Source organism: Camelina sativa, chromosome 9 (assembly GCF_030686135.1).
Source record: "Camelina sativa cultivar CO46 ecotype springtype chromosome 9, ASM3068613v1".
Taxonomy (NCBI): domain Eukaryota; kingdom Viridiplantae; phylum Streptophyta; class Magnoliopsida; order Brassicales; family Brassicaceae; genus Camelina; species Camelina sativa.
The window spans coordinates 25,123,493-25,140,656 of record NC_141888.1 but is presented as its reverse complement, the minus strand read 5'-3'; the positions used below and the strand labels follow the sequence as shown (position 1 = coordinate 25,140,656).

Below are 17,164 nucleotides of genomic sequence, written 5' to 3'. Positions count from 1 at the left end.
TGAGTTTCTGATCAATCTTTGTTGCAGTACTCTGCGGGGAAAGAATATATGGATACCGAATGGACTAATGAGAACCATAGTTTATATCTTAAATCTCTGGAAACTTCATTTGTAGATCAGTTATATAGTTCCCTTGGTGCTCTCGGGAAGAAGGACAATGTATCCGAATCCACGAGGTTCGGTAGCAGCGGTAGGAAACCGTCTCAAGAACAGATATAAGACATTGTTTTTTTTTTAATTATAGCTGAAGTTGTAATATCACTTTTCATTGAAATATTTATTTTGTCTATATGTTTTGGCAATTAGTTCAAAGTTCTTCATGATGGTTTCTGGAAGAAAATTAATGTGAAACAAGCTGAACATCGGAGTAACGGAAGACACGGTGGTGGTTCTCATGAGTTTCTTAGGAGTCCATGGATCAAGCATTATAAACCTTTAGTAAAGGCACAAATTTAGGTAAAGGGTGAAGGTAGTTCCGAGCTCGAAAGTCAAGTGGTCAGCTCAAATGGGAAGACAGTAATGGTCATATGCAGCTCTGGTTCAGCCTCAAGTCTCAAGCAGATATGCTCTCATTTGCGTGACCACGACCAAATCAGCGTTGGAGAAGGTATATTAATTTATTATGATGAGTCTTATTCCTCTGTTTATATATGTTGTTTCTATATATATATATATATATTTTTTTTTGTAAAATAGCAAGGGAGATGGATGAGTATGATAGTGGAGGCTCTGATTTGTACAAGGGAGCGCGGCTCTGAAGTTTGAAGAGTGATGCTTCTAATTCTTCGGCAGGAGCGTAAATGTTAAGTGGACTTTAATTCATTATCTCTAAATGTTGTTGTTTTCTTGAAGTTTATGTGTTGTATTTTGTGGTTACTCTTAAACTCACCGTCTAATCAACTGATCTAATTGAATCGATGAAACTAATTTTTAATACCAAAACTAAAAAAAATCATTCTAACAATATTTACAATGTAAATGAGTTATTAAAACTCTAGACAAACATGTTGGTCCAAGGAGATTTTTTTAATAAACTATCTACAATATTTCTTTTTCAAAACTACCCTAATGTTTTTTCCTTCTAAATGTTTTTCTTATTGAAATGGTAATCTAAATCATGAAAATACAATTTATAATATAAATTTTTAATTAAATATGTAATTTTGTTTTGAAGTGAAGACGGACAGAACTTGTCTTTTTACAACTATAGAAAGTGAGTTTAAAAAATTTTCACAAAAAAAGAAAAAAGTATAGTTTAGAAGAAAAAAAAAGCATAGGGTAGTTTTCAAAATATATATCATATATAAGGTAATCAATGCATAAGTATGATATATAGGTTTTTGTTTTTTTGGTAGAAAAATAAGAAATATAGACTAAACTGAATGTAATTAATTTGGTGAGGTATAAAATAAGATATAAATAAGAGAAAACTAACTAATGTGCCATGAACAGTGAAAAATCTTTCTAAATGTGCCATAATCGGTTACACCTTTCGAAATCTGCCATAACAATGGCATTGGGTATGAAACGAATTACAATAATATCCTTCAGCCAAACATTAGTGAAAAAAAAATAACCTTCTTACCTTCTCACGCGTGTATGTTTTTCTGGTGTGTCGCTGTCTTTTCCGGTGTGTGTCGCGGGTCTGTCTTTTCCGGTGTCTGTCTTTTCTGGTGTGTGTCACGGGCCTGTCTTTTCCGGTGTCTGTCTTTTTCGGTGTGTGTCGCGGGTCTGTCTTTTCCGGTGTCTGTCTTTTCCAGTGTCTGTCTTTTCCGGTGTGTGTTGCGGGTCTGTCTTTTCCGCTGTATGTGTTTTCCGGTGTGTGTCGCATTGTTGCATGTAATAGTCTTTCGCAGACCAGCCTTTGCTGTCATCTGTAATCGTTTGTTATGGACTAGATCTAGAAAATCGATTGTTATGGACGAGATGTAAAATCGTTTATTATGGACAAAATATAATCGAGTGGTGGACAACCTAAAAGCTCAATAGACAAAATCGGTGTTTTTAGTATTGTCTATCTTGAATATGAAAATTGTCTATCATTATGTTTGCGTGTGTATACATTTTATTTTCAAATCACTTTTAATATTTACCCAAATGGTGAATTGTTTTGGTCTATTACTTAATTGTTTAATGAATTTATACAAATGATGGACAACTAGTATGAATTTGTTGTCCACTTTGTTTTGATGGACTAGTTCCAATATAAATATGTTGTCCACTTTGTTTTGATGGACAAGTTTCAATATGAATATGTTGTCCACCATTCCGTAAAATGTTTTTTACTTAATTGTTTAATGAATTTACACAAATGATGGACAACTAGTATGAATTTGTTGTCCACTTTGTTTTGGTGGACTAGTTCCAACATAAATATGTTGTCCACATTGTTTTGATGGACAAGTTCCAATATAAATATGTTGTCCACCATTCCGTAAAATGTTTTTTACGACGCGCCCGTCTTTCGACCCTCGAAACAAATCTTAATTGCAAGGACAATCTGGTAAAATTAAAACTGCCATATTTAATGAATATGACAGATTTGAAAAGGTTTTATGAATATGACAGATTTGAAAAGATTCAAAGAAAATATGGCATAAATGGCAAAAATCCCTATAAATAACTTCATAATTGCCATGTGTTAGTTCTATTTTCATAGTAGAGAGATCATAGTAAGCAAAATTTTATGTAGTCGATGTTTGCATAATGAAAAATTTAATTTAGTAACAAATATTGAACGGTTATGAAAGTGATAAACTATTTATATGAGTAGTCATAGTATATAATGTTTTAAAAGATATTTATCTTTGGTTGGTTGTGCCGATAAAAGCGACCATATAATCAACAATAAAGTTCCATGTAATACATAGATCAATTATAAGTTTATAAATTGTGTCTGTATGAAATAACAAAAATACAAAATACCCGCCGTGTAATAAAAACCAAAACAAATAAGAACAGTAAATATCAATTAAAAAAAATCATAATGACCAACAAAATACAAAAAAAATCCTACAAAAACAAAACATAAAAAAAAAAAACACAACAAAAATCAACCCCAGAGTAGTGCGGGTACTATCCTAGTATATTATTAAAGTTAGATCAAGTAGCAAACGCAATTCCAATATTATTTTAAAAGTAACTTTAGACTATCTACAATGGTTACCCATTTACAACACCCACTTTTTTTCTTTTAACACTCCACATCATCTTCTCTCTTCCACATCATTATTCAACACCTAAATAACTTTTACTCTTTACAATGGTTTTGTTTAATAAAATTATAAAACCTTACCCCACTATTTTTATTTCATATTTTTCATTTTATTAATGTTTATGTTTTTTGTGATTACATATTATTAATCACCGTTAATATCAAACTTGAAAACGAGAAATATAAATAATCACTCATAACTTAATAAAAACGAAAAATAGAAATAATCACTCATAAAATTTTACAAATAATAAAAACGAGAAATAGAAATAATCATTACTAAAACACATACAGTGAACATAAATTTAAAATGCAATACAATAAGCACACAACAAGTAAAGGAAACAATCATAACTTAATTAATACAATAAACTTAACTCACAAACTTGAAAATCTTATTCACCACGGAACATTGAAAATTGTGCCCAGATGTGTTTGACTAGGTCTGCTTGCAATTCGTGATGTACATTTGAATCACGCAACTCGGATCTAGCACGCACATGATTTGCAAATACAGGTAGCACTTCGGTCGAGAATGGTTGTTGTGTACTTGCAAATATTGGACTGATTATGTTCAATGTGCCCGGACATCCAAAAAAAGCATGCCAGATCCATAGATCATAAGACGCAACTGCTTCAAGAATAACAGTGGTGGTTCCCTTATCTCCTCGAGTAAATTGACCTTCCGCTGTAGGACAATTTTTCCATTCCTAGTGCATGAAATCAATACTCCCAATCATCCCTGGAAACCCTCGCATCTCACTAACATGTAAAATTCTCTGGAGGTCATCTTGAGTTGGGGCTCTGAGATACTCTTGCTCATATAGCCGTACGATTCCTTTACAGAATCTTTGCAAGCACTCTAAAGCAGTAGTTCCTCCAATTTTGATGTATTCATCCACCGCGTCAGCTGCTACACCATATGCTAACATTCGCATGGCCGTAGTACATTTTGCTAATGGAGATATACCTTCTTTCTTGGCTGCGTCAGATCGTTGGGTGAAGTGGTTGTCGCTGCTTGATAGGTCTCCAACGATCCAAAGGAAAATATGTTTTCGCATCCGGAATCGCCGACGAAACATTGCATCCTCATATGTAGGTTCATTGGCAAAGTAGTCGTCGATTAGTCTTTGATTTGCTGCTGCATGATCTCTTTTGACGTATTTTCTCTTGTTACGAGGTGGATAGTCTTCTTATATTTTGTTTCGACGCTCCCTAAACTGGTTGATGATATACCTCTCTTCAATTTCGGACTGCCTCTTGTAAGCTTCGATATCAAAAGAATATTCTGATGGATCCATAATGATTTTTTGTAAGGTGAGATTTATGGTATTGGTACATCAATGAAAGAATGAGTTCCAATTTATAGAAAAATGGAACCAACATATTGAATGGTTGGAGCCTTGGATTCGAATTGAGTGGTTAGAACACAAAAGTCATAGATAAGATAAGATTCTCTTTTTTAAAGCCGAAAATCACGGATAACATTATTAAAGCAAAATATGACAATACAAATTATTAAAGGAGAAAGTGACAAACATACATTATTAAAGCATAACATCACAATACAAATTATTAAAGGAGAAAGTGACAGACACAAATTATAAGGAGAAAGTGACAAACACAAATTATTAAAGCATGTAGTGACAAAATACAGATAACACTTACGATAATTAATTTCCAAATAGATCGTGGCATAATTTCTGCAACAACTCTTTGTTCTTGTCATCGAGATTCTCCTTTTCAGTTAGCTTGATAAACATCTTCATCTTTTTAGCCCCAGTCTTTTCTTTAATCAATTGGTTTGCCTCATTTTGCATCATAGCTATTTTGTCCAACCGATCCAACTCTTGTGCCTTGAATTGTTTAAATTCATTCCACTCTTCGTTGACCACTTCCAAGGCTGCGCCTTTACCTTTCTTTTTAGCCTTTTTCTTAGCAGCATCTCTTCCTATTGGACGAGCACTAGATCCTACAGATTTTGAGTCACTAGCATCACTCTCATGGGCTCTTTTAGATCCACTGCTTCCAGAACCAGTATTTCCTCCTACCTGACTACCATAACGTGGTTGATCACGTATAGCAAGCCATTCTTTTATACATTTGAAACTTCCTTTACCAGCACTTGAATATAATTCATGCGCTTTTGCCAATACACCATCCTCCGACCACCCGCTTTGTTGCATACGTTTAGCGTTATCATAAGCGCCAACCCATTTGTTCACGCTTTTGTTCACATAGTTATAGTGATTTCTGCATGCTTCTCCATCACGCGGAGGATCAAATGAGCAATATTCATTACAATATTCAGCAATTTTACCCTAGTATGACTCACCTTTTTGGTTTTTGCCAATAATGCTGTATGTTCCAAGTTTAATCCACCCACTCAGTAGAACCAAATTTTGCTCAGTGGTCCATTTGGGACTTCTCCGACGAGCAGGAGTTGAATCCTCTGCATCTGGAATGGCTTCATGAATACCGCTAATACCACCAAGAGCCATTTGTGTAGAAAACTCGGGAAAATCAGTTGCTCCAACATTCGAATCAGTTTCATTACCCGTTGGAGTAGAAGAATAAGGGGGTGCTTGAGATGGATAAGACATCATCGATCCATGATATGGACGATAGTTTAGAACAGCTGAGGGCATGAAAAAATTTGGTGGATAACCATAATTTGGTATATGTTGGGGTTGGTTGGGAGATTGATTTTGAAACTGATAGTTGTTGGGATTTGGGTAGTTGAAAGGATAATTAGAAGAATTTTGGGTGTTGAAAGGATTATTGTTTGGATCCATTTAGATAAAAAAAAAAGATATTTAAAGCTAAAACAAAAGATTATTGGAGACTAAACTTTTTTTTTATCTAAAGAAGGGGTTTTTTTTCCTGTGTCCAAATCAAATGAAAGTAGTATCAAATTATAGAGAATGAAAAGTTATAAATTTTGATAGAAGTTTTGATATATTTATTTATAAATATTATGAAATAATTGAAGTTATATAATTGAGATAAAAAAACATAAAAATCCAAACAACCAATCAAAATACAACATCTCTCACCTTTATCTTCTTCCTTCCACTTTCACGGGTGTTGATATTTATCAACATAAAATTTGCCACATCAGTTGCTTTTCACTTACCACAAACCATTGTAGTGGGAATTTTTTTTCCAACTATTGTAATATAGTTTACATCAAACCATTGTAAGTGGTCTTACAAGTTTTGATTTATTATTATTAATCATATTATCTTCTAATTTCCCTTTCATCAATTCTGGCTTCCGAGAAATTCAGTGAATATGGTAGAGTTGCAATATTACTATTCTAGTATTTTGTGTCAGACCTCAGACGCAAATACACAAATAATTTTTTTTCCAACTTCAAAATCCCTCTCTTCGAAACTCCAAGCTCAAGACTCGTCCACTCTTCTTTATTGGTCAAGTGACTTGTTCTTATGAAATCTTGATAAAAAATTTATTTTAGTTTATTTTTATTAAATGAGAATTAAAAAGTAAAAAAAGAAGGTAAATAATATGAACAAAGCTTAAAGTAAATCCCGAAGAAAATTTTAATTGTAGGTTTCCATAATAGTGTCAAATTTGGATTTTGTTTTCTGGAGGGATGTCTCACAACAGGGTGATCCTGATCAATTTTTCAATTACCATAATTTTTATGAGCAATCTGAAAAGCCATAAAATTTTTTTTTAAGGTTTAGAGATCGAGACGAATTATATAATTGCTTAGGCTTTGGGCGATAAGTTATCCTGGGAAGAGGCGCTATCTTTTACGGCGGTCATGTCGACTCCATCTCCGTCCTCGGATGTCCAGGTTTCTTCACCTTGTTGTCAAATTGATGGTTCTTGGAAAGCAACCAATGAGCATTCATGATTGGGCTGGTTGTGTTGCGTTGGTGAGGAGCGAACCTTGTTGTTGGGGGCCAAGTGTCTAAGATGGAGCCCCTCCCCCCTGCATTCAGAGTTAGAAGCGTTGTTGTGCGCCATGGAGCGGATACGTGCTGAGTTCCTTACTATGGTGCATTCCCCTGAATATTGGCCATCTTTCTCCAACTTGCTCGATGTGTTTGATTCACTGGAGTTTTTTCCACTATTCTCCATCTCTTGGATCCCGCATGCGACAAATTCGAAGGCGGATTGTCTTGCCCGTGCTTCGCATTCTCTTATCTCTGAAGTTTCTTTTGTAAACTCCTTCCCTCTGGCTTGGGCAACTAACCGAGAAAATTATTTTTAATTTATTGTTTGGTTGAAAGAGAAAATAGATACACTTTTAGTTAAAGAAAATAGTTGTAGATGAGTTCAAAAGTATTAAAATTAAATGAAATTTAACAAAGAATATATATTTAATTTTTTTCGTAAGTAAAAAAAAATGTATAAAAGTAAAGAGATAAACTTTTAGTTATAGAAAATAGTTTTTTTTTTTTTTTGCTATATTACACTAATATATATCCATTTACAAATCTACTGTCTACATTACCACTAAAAGTTTATTTGTACACACAAATATATATTTTTGTTAAAATATACTCTTTAGTCTTAACTACTACCAACAAGTTGTCTTTATGAACACATTAAATAATCTATTATATGTTCTTCACTTTAACATTTTTATAACCTTTTTAAGTTAGGTTTTGAATTTTTTACATTTTTTATTTTTAAAATTTTAATAATGAATTGACATGTGTCAACATCTGAATGATATAATTGACATGTGTCACGATCTTGTTAATGAGTAATTTTGTCATAAGGTTTATATAATAAGATATATTTAAATTTTGAATATAAATTTATGTGGCAAAATTTTATTGGTTAAAGCATTTGTGCTTTAAAAAATTACCTGTACAAGTGTATCTTATATAATAATAGAAGGTTTTTTCTAACTTCTGCTTAGAACATGACATCTGGCTTATTATATAACTGACACATGTCCTCTCTTATTCTTAAAGGCCATTGTTTTTACATTTTCATATTGGACCTAATAAAATAAGACCAATTACAGGCTCAACAAATATAATTGGCAGCCCTTACACTATCAGGAGGATACGAACCAAACGATGTCGAATTCACCTGTACTCACCTTCTCACAACCATCGTTTCCAGCAGCTACCACCTCCGATGTACCTTCACAAAAATATCCTAATCCTTGGGTTTCTTTGGTTTAATACTCCTACTCTACCACCAAATTCTAAATCATTTCCGGTTTAATGTCTGTGTCAAGATCCCGAGCACCTATTTGAAGTTCCGAACTGTATGTAACATTAATCCTGTCCAAAATCGTTTTCTAATTGTTTGGAAACAAATTTAAAATTTTTTAAAAAGGGGTTTAGATCTGCACTACCAATTAGAATCATATGAACCATTATTATGATTACGTTATTTGTATTACTTATTACAATCTTTTAAGGTAATTAAAGAATTCCATTGAAGTATATCCTTCATTTTCATCTTTACGTTTACCACCCAATTATAACGTAATGAAAATAATACCAAACACCTATGATTTCATGGTCATTAACATTTCATTCCAATCCCTGATTACTCTCCCTCAACCATTGCATTAAGATTTCTTTTTAAATAACAACCTTTGACGACACTCACCTTCTCTCTCTCACACCATGGGTAAACCTAAAACAATACTCTATCCTTGATTCAACCTCCAACGAAACACACAACACTGGTATCAATAGGATTGTTGTTCGGGTCATCCATATTTGGGAAGTTCAAGACTTTCGAAGAAACAATATCTCTTCGTGATGAAAATGTATATTATCTCTATTATTGTTCCTCTTGACCTCTGATTTACCTCGTTTTAACACATTTATTTTGTCTTTGTTTCAGGATTGTGCTATACAAGCTTCAGTCCTTCCTAATTGTGTGCCTAAGTTTCAAGATCAATTGGTGAAAGGCCAGTTGTACATCATCAATGATTTCGATGTTGTTGCATCCTCCAACCGTTATTGTCGCACCAACCACAAGTGGAGAATTTTTTTCACGGAGAAAACGTCTTTGAAGACTGTTAAAAAACGACAATGCTCTATTGGTTTTGATTATTTTAGGTTCTCTAATTTTTCACACTTGCTTGATATGGTAGACAAGGGTGAGGAGCTTCCAGGTAACAACCTATTTCGTACTGTTCGTATTTCTGGTCTCTTAGCTTCCACTTTGTTCTTCAGTATATGATTTATATCTACATTAACCCACTCACCAGATGTTGTTGGCCAAATATCCTCGTCTCGAACATTTGAAAACAAAGATCAGAACCACCCTTCAAAGACAACTTTCAATTTAATATTGACTTGCATTTTAGAAAGGTACTGGTTTTGTTTTGTTTTTTTTCTTTCATATTCGTTCTACTCTTTGTAATTCTGCAACTGTGCAACATTTCTGGTGTTTGTTGTAGTGGTGACAACGTATATATATCTCTTTGGAGAGAACTTGCGGTCGATGCCCATGCCAAAATTTTAACCCTAAAAGATGAAATAGTTGTTGTCATTGCAACCCATGTAAACCCACAGAAAGTTAGGGGTAAGTGTTTTGTTTTTAACGTCCTACTTTCTATTAAATATTAATTGGTAAATGTTTTATTGTTCTAAAACTTAAGACCAATGTATATGGGCCTATGAATGAATATAATGCTACCAAAGGGCCATATGTATTCTTGACAATTTCAAAATTAGAGCATGGTTAATAATATTGTTTAAGAATTGATGTTTTTCATCGTCAATTCAATAAACCGTGGAAAGCTAAATATTAGTAACGTCCCATTATCGCCTTTAAATCCCAATAAATTAGCTAACATTTAATCAAAAAATCAGTTTCAATTTTTAGTCATAAATTTATATTACAATCTCTTATTTCTCTTCATCTAAAATTCTATATTGTCCCATTAATTTTAAATGGCCAAATTCTGCTACTATAATGGCTGACTGGCTGGTTCCTTAATATGTATATTTCATGTGATTGTATTCTATTTCGTACTCAAATTATTGTTATGATTCGAGGAAAGTTCTAGTGTCTCTGAAGCATTTTTCCTTTAGATCACGTAAATGATTTGCTCATTGCACAATTCATTTTTAAATGAAAATGGAGGATTTAAGATCTCATACAAGGAACTAAAGTTTATGCAAGCATGTAAAAAGTAGTAGTCTGGACTGGTGGTTAGGTGGAGGAGAAAACCTTTACGGAATGACCAAACAATCAAATAAAAAATTTAGTTACTCTTATTTTCTCCTTTAAGCTTTTTTTTCTATTGCCATATTAAGTAAGGTGTAATAACATTTTCGGTTTTATCTCAACGAGTTCTAAAGGTTAATTACGGTATGGAGACACCATGAGCCTACGTGCATGTACACTACGACATATTCATAAAGTCAAAATATTGCAACTTAACCTAAGATATACTCCCTCCGTTTCAAAATATATGATGTTTTAACTAAAGCACGCAGATTAAGAAGTCTTTACTTTTAACAAGTTCAACCAATCAGAAACAATACTGCATAATATAAAATACTAAACTAATCTAAAAGTTGCATAGAAACTTGAAAACATCCTATATTGTGAAACAAAAAACTTCTCTAAAACATCTTATATTTTGAAACGGAGGGAGTATATCACACAACGGTATAATTGTGTTAGAAAATGATTTTTTGAGTTTAAAATTTAATTATACATTCTTTTATTTTATATATTATTCTAACTTGGATATTTGTTAAGATTACTACAGATAGAGAGACCTAAAGCTTAAAATAGATGATCAGATCTCTATTACATATATGTCGAAGGAAGACATTAGAAGAAACAACGTTAGATAAGGTGATTTGTAATTGATTTCAGTTAACTTGGATATGGGACTTCAATTTCAACTTTCGTTTATGTCTTCACATAACAACAAAATAAAGATGATGAGGATTTTCCTTAAACAATGTCGAAGTGAATAAAATCACCAAAAAGTGATCTCTATTTTATTTTATTTTATTTTATTTTTGGTTTAAAACCACTGAATAGACTTTGAAGCTTGAAAGATTCGTATCATTTTCCATCTTGTGTTGATAGGACAGAAAATGTGTTTTTGATGTTAGGGGTTACCAAATGTTAAAAGGAAATAAATCACACATTATCTGAATCTGATGATGAAAAATGTGCAACATTAAAGAATATAATACTTATTTTATATCTCTAAACTTCATCATCTTTAATAAAAGATTACTCATAGGATAAATTCAAAACTCAAAAATGATGGTAGCTCTCGGCTATTTTAATGTTAAATATCATTTCAATGTTTACAAATACATTACATAAATCATCTATTTTGTAATCACAAAATTGGCCATGAATGTATTGCAAAATGGTTTACATCGCAAAACAACATGTCCTAAAAGAGAATCAGTCTAAGCTTATAAACATTTTGTTATTCAAAAAAGTAAACATGATTAATAAAATCCATTATACATGATTAATTACTAAGATACATACTCTTCCCCCAAACATTTATATTATCTTTATCAATAAAAAAATCTAATTAAAAAAGCAAAATACATAAAGATAAAAATCAAACAGTTCAAAAAATTGCCAATAGAACAAATATGAAGATAAGCTTGTGTGTTGCACGGGACAACTCCTAGTATAATATAAGTTTGGATTATACAACCAAGGAAGCAAAATCAACACAAGTCGAGATTAGTTGAGATTAAACCACGAAATAACAAATTTTGTTATAAAATTCGTTTACAGCGCAAATTGACTTTTTTCAATTATAACAAGCACGATCTACGAAACTGTGAAAGAAGAAAAATATTAAAAAGTTAGATCAAAGCAAGTTTACTAGTTGAATATGGTGGAGCTTATTATATTTACAAATAATTTTGTCGTTAGCAACATTTTCCACGAAATCTCACCATATTTTCCAGGAAACATCTTTGTTGAATCCTTCTTGCATCCATCTAGGAATCCTTGATCCTCTCTCTACCATACCAATGAATTCTTCTTTTTTCCTTGGCTCTGTAGTAGCTGCTGTAGGCTTCTTTACGTTTTATAGAAAATGCAGATTCCAACAAGATAACAAAGATACTAAATCTTCTTCTCCTTCTTCTTCTTCTTCTTCTTCTTCTTCTCCTTCTTCTTCTTCCTCTTCTGCTTCTTCCTTATCTCTTCCATCTCCTTTAACTTATGTGTCCGGAAACTGTAGACACCATGTCTTCCCGAGCTTCCACGGACCAGATGTACGAAAAATCTTTCTTTGTCACATTTTGGAATCCTTCAGAAATAAGGGAATTGACCCATTCATTGACAATGATATAAAGAGGAGTAAGTCGATCGGTCCTGAGCTCGTAGAAGCTATCAAAGGATCAAAGATCGCGATCGTCTTGTTCTCCAAGAACTATGCTTCTTCGTCTTGGTGTCTTGATGAGTTGGCAGAGATCATGAACTGCAGGGAAGTGTTGGGTCAGATTGTCATGACCATTTTCTATGATGTTGATCCAACTGAAGTAAAGAAACAAATTGGAGATTTTGGAAAAGCCTTTAAAAAAACATGTAAAGGTAAAACAAAAGAGCGTACTGAGAGATGGAGAAAAGCTTTGGAGGATGTGGCCCAAATCGCTGGATATCATTCTCGCAACTGGTTTGTTCTCTTGATTTCTACTCTCCTTAATTAATATTTCCTTTTAGAGTTCATTTGTAGCTATAAAAAAAAATATATATCAAGACAAGAAAATACATATGTTTTCGATGTGTATCAGAAGTTCTCATGACTAGACTATTTGATAGATTTATGTTAATATCCTCCAATGTTAGGGTCAATGATGCGGCCATGATCGAAAAAATAGCCACTGATGTTTCAAACATGTTGATTAGCTCCACACCATCAAGAGATCTCGACGGTTTAGTTGGGATGAGAGCTCATATAGAAGAAATGGAACAATTGTTAAGCCTAGATTTGGCTGAAGTAAGGATGATTGGGATTTGGGGGCCTCCTGGGATTGGTAAGACGACCATTGCTAGAATTATGTTTGACCAAGTCTCCAGCAGATTCCAACTTAGTGCGATCATGATTGATATCAGAGGAAGCAATCCAAGACTTCGTTTGAATGAGTATAGTGCACAATTGCAACTTCAAAACGATATGTTGTCCAAGATGATCAACCAGAAAGAAATCACGATTTCTCATTTAGGAGTGGCAAAAGAACGGTTAAAAGACAAGAAAGTGTTACTCGTTCTTGATGATGTGGATCACTTAGAACAACTAGATGCCTTGGCGAAAGAAACTCGATGGTTTGGTCCGGGAAGTCGGATTATTATCACAACAGAAGATTTAAGTGTTTTGAAAGCCCATAGGATCAATCATATTTACAAAGTGAAATTCCCATCAAGTGATGAGGCTTTTCAAATCTTTTGTATGCATGCCTTTGGACAAAAGCATCCAGAGGATGGTTTCTATGAGCTTGCTAAGGAAGTTGCATACCTTGCTGGTGAACTCCCTTTGGGATTGAAGATGCTAGGCTCCGCTCTGCGGGGAAAGCCCAAGCAGGAGTGGAAAATGATACTACCGAGGCTAAAGACCAGCCTTAATGGAGAAATAGAGAGCATTATAAACTTCAGCTATGATGCCTTATGTGATGAATATAAAGATTTATTTCTTTACATAGCCTGCTTTTTCTACAGCGTAGATCCTCATAAACTTGAAGAGGTTCTTCCAGAGAAATTCTTGCATGTGACGCAAGCTGGTCTTCATGTCTTAGCTGAAAAATCTCTCATATCTGTTGACCAATTCGGATGTATATCTATGCATACTCTGATTAAGCAATTTGGAATAGAAACTTCACGTAATCAATACGTTCATAATCGGCGTCATAAATGTCAACTTTTGGTTGATAAAAGAGATATTTGTGACGTGCTCAGTAATGATACAGCAGTAAGTTTTTTTTTCTCTACAAATTGAGTTTATTTCATACCTAACCCTCCTATCTAATTATAATTTTGTATGGTTCTTTTTCAGGATAAAAGACGTTTTATAGGGATTAATTTATCTAAGAGTGAGGAAGAATTGAAAATAAGTGAGAAAGCACTTGAAAGAATGTCTGATCTCGAAATCATAAAAATCAATGGTGAGGAGGATGATCTTGCTCAGACTGATGAGAGACTGAACTCACTTTTACATCATTCACAAAAGATTAGATTATTAAATTGGAGTTATTACCAGAACTTATGTTTGCCTACTACTTTTAATCCGGAGTTTCTCGTCGAACTAGATATGAGTTCCAGCAAGCTTCAGAAGCTATGGGAAGGAACTAAGGTAAGTAATTTGCTTCCATAAGCCTAGTTAACAAACTCCAACTTTATACGTCAGTCGTCCTATCAACAATTTCTTATTTGTCAATGCAGCAACTTAAAAATCTCAGGTGGATGAATTTGTTTTATTCTAAAGATCTGAAAGAGCTTCCCGATCTTTCAACTGCCACTAATCTCGAAGAATTATGTCTCGAAGGATGCTCAAGTTTAGTGGAGATCCCTTCCTCTATTGAAAAACTCACCCGTCTACAAATTTTAAATCTTAGAGGTTGTTCAAGTTTGGTGGAGCTCCCCTCCTCTATTGGGAATGCCACTAATCTCCAAAAGTTGGATCTTGGTCATTGTACAAGTCTGGTGAAAGTCCCTTCTTCTATTGAGAGTTTGACCAATCTCCGGAAATTAGATCTCTCTTATTGCTCAAATCTTGTGGGGCTTCCCTCTATTGGAAATGCAACTAAACTTGAGGTTTTGGATCTCTATGATTGCTCAAGTCTGGTGAAGCTCCCGTCTTCTATCAATGCCACTAATCTCAAGCAGCTGAATCTATCAAATTGCTCTTGTGTCGTGGAGCTCCCCGCTATCGAGAATGCCCCTAATCTCCAGCTACTGTTGCTCAAAAATTGCACAAGTCTACTAGAGCTCCCTCCTTCTATTGTAACTGCCACAAAACTTTGGAGATTGGATATCAGAGAATGCTCAAGTCTCTTGAAACTCCCAACCTCTATGGGAGATTTCACTAATCTCGAATATTTTGAGCTAGATAACTGCTCAAATCTGGTGGAGCTTCCTTCATCTATAGGGAACCTTGAGCGATTGTCTACGTTGTCAATGTGTGGATGCTCAAAGCTAGAAGCTCTTCCGACCAACATCAACTTGAAATCTCTCCGTTCACTTAATCTCACAGATTGCTCGCAGTTGAAAAGTTTTCCTGAGATCTCCACAAACATTGAGTATCTCAGGCTGACAGGAACTGCAATAAAAGAAATTCCTATGTCAATCATGTCGTGGTCTCGTCTTTCTGGCTTTCATGTTTCATACTTTGAAAGCCTCAAGGATTTCCCACATGCTCATGACATCATCACGGAGCTGCAGTTAAACAAAGATATACAACAAGTTGCTCCATGGGTCAAGAGAATGTCGCGTTTATGTGTACTTAGACTCCACGACTGCAAGAATCTGGTATCACTCCCCCAACTCTCAGATTCCCTATCTTACATAGACGCAGACAATTGTCAGTCCCTTGAGAGATTGGATTGTTCCTTTAACAATCCAGAGATCCGTCTGAAATTCAGCAATTGCTTCAAACTGAATCAAGAAGCGGTAGATCTCATCATGCACACATCAACCCGTAAACATGCAATATTACCCGGTACACAAGTTCCTGCCTGCTTCAATCACCGAGCTACTGCTGGAGGTTCATTGACAATCAAGTTGAATGAGTCGCTTCTTCATACATCCTTGAGATTTAAGGCTTGTGTCATGATGGTTAAGGTTACAGACCTATCTTGTGAGTCGTCGACGTTGGTCTGGATTAACATCGTGGACAGAAAAACTGATCACAAGGTTCAGTGTAAACCAAGCTACCATGGCGTAGATATATTTTTATCAGAGCATATCTACACATTTGAAGTTGAAGTAGAGGAGGTGAATTCCACCGAGCTTTTCTTTCGGTTCGACACAAGCAATATCGACTGGAATATCACAGAATGCGGGCTACTCCAAATCTTGGAGGTCCCTTCATGTTGATGGATGGCATTGATGGAGGAGGTATTAAAATTCTCTGCCATTTTAATCTTTAATAAAATTGTGCATTACTTAGGTTGAACTTGTGTATGATTATCAGTGTGTAATATTGGGCTATGTTTAATTGAAATTAAATGCAGACTGGGAGAAAAATACAAAAGGTGGAGACGAGGAGGAGAAGGTGAAGAAAGAATCTTAGTCATGAGAAGAACGTGAAAACCCATGGATTTGTCTAATAATATTCAATGTGTAGCTGCATAATCTTTATATAGTACAGCTGCTGAAAAAAGAAAACAGAGAGAGTCCAGCTCCTTGTTTGGAAGTTGGAATCAGAGTAAGAAGCATGTTTGTCCAAATAAACACCGTATTTTCAGAGACTTGTTTTCTCTTTAAGTTAAAAGGGTTCCTTCCTATGTTTGTTTTAATATTTGAGCAGATTCAAATTAATTAATATGTTGTGAAAAATGGATTGCACAGACAACAATCAGATGTATCTAATCTAACTAAATCATGCTACCAAACTACATCAAAGGTATCTTCATCTCAACTTTATTTAAGCTCAATCTCTCACATCATACAATAGTTTGACCCATAATTGTTATTTCTTAGTCTGTAACAAATAAGCCTTTTTTTTAATTGAATTATTAAATACAGAAGAAGGGGAAAAACAGCCCAGAATTAATTTATTTGATCATACAATAGGAAAATTTCTAGGACAAAATAATAAACAGATGGTGGTTCTTGGAATCTAGTGGAGACACAATCTGTGTGTTATGTATAAAGAAAAATATTGCAAAGTTCCCATCAAGCCTGCAAGAAGCTAGCGTACTTAGCACCCAAGAGGAGGAGTCTCTGGATGCACAAGAGGGCGTTCTCGTGGTTCATCAGTTCATCACTCGTTCTTTCGCCTTG

At 34.2% G+C, this 17,164-nt stretch overlaps 2 protein-coding genes, 1 long non-coding RNA gene and 1 pseudogene across 3 annotated transcripts; 2 read left to right on the top strand and 2 right to left on the bottom strand.

The window, feature by feature from the left end:
- Positions 1-311: 311 nt before the first annotated feature.
- Positions 312-923, top strand: LOC147938710 (uncharacterized). The gene is made up of 2 exons (XR_015567028.1): positions 312-607; positions 697-923. It is a non-coding gene; the product is annotated as an uncharacterized LOC147938710 (long non-coding RNA).
- Positions 924-3,609: 2,686 nt separating this feature from the next.
- LOC147938709 (uncharacterized) lies at positions 3,610-4,152 on the bottom strand. The gene is made up of 2 exons (XM_087465732.1): positions 3,982-4,152; positions 3,610-3,924 (listed from the first exon to the last, which is right to left on the bottom strand). The coding sequence occupies exons 1-2, from the start codon at positions 4,150-4,152 to the stop codon at positions 3,610-3,612; spliced, it is 486 nt and encodes a 161-aa protein (XP_087321858.1).
- A 580-nt stretch (positions 4,153-4,732) lies between these two features.
- On the bottom strand, positions 4,733-6,069 carry LOC104711322 (uncharacterized; annotated as a pseudogene).
- Positions 6,070-12,001: 5,932 nt separating this feature from the next.
- On the top strand, positions 12,002-16,677 carry LOC104711321 (putative disease resistance protein RPP1). The gene is made up of 5 exons (XM_010428013.3): positions 12,002-12,842; positions 13,016-14,132; positions 14,217-14,513; positions 14,603-16,276; positions 16,393-16,677. Exons 1-4 carry the CDS (start codon positions 12,196-12,198, stop codon positions 16,253-16,255), a joined length of 3,714 nt encoding a protein of 1,237 aa, XP_010426315.2. The 5' UTR covers positions 12,002-12,195; the 3' UTR covers positions 16,256-16,276; positions 16,393-16,677.
- Positions 16,678-17,164: the final 487 nt, after the last annotated feature.

Bases quoted from the DNA above. Each gene is read 5' to 3' on its own strand.
- LOC147938709 (XM_087465732.1), bottom strand. From the start codon at position 4,152: ATGCGAATGTTAGCATATGGTGTAGCAGCTGACGCGGTGGATGAATAC. The intron at 3,925-3,981 runs GTTAGTGAGATG...TTCATGCACTAG, and splicing joins ACCTCCAGAGAATTTTACAT to GAATGGAAAAATTGTCCTAC.
- LOC104711321 (XM_010428013.3), top strand. From the start codon at position 12,196: ATGAATTCTTCTTTTTTCCTTGGCTCTGTAGTAGCTGCTGTAGGCTTC. The intron at 12,843-13,015 runs GTTTGTTCTCTT...CTCCAATGTTAG, and splicing joins GGATATCATTCTCGCAACTG to GGTCAATGATGCGGCCATGA. The intron at 14,514-14,602 runs GTAAGTAATTTG...TTGTCAATGCAG, and splicing joins AGCTATGGGAAGGAACTAAG to CAACTTAAAAATCTCAGGTG.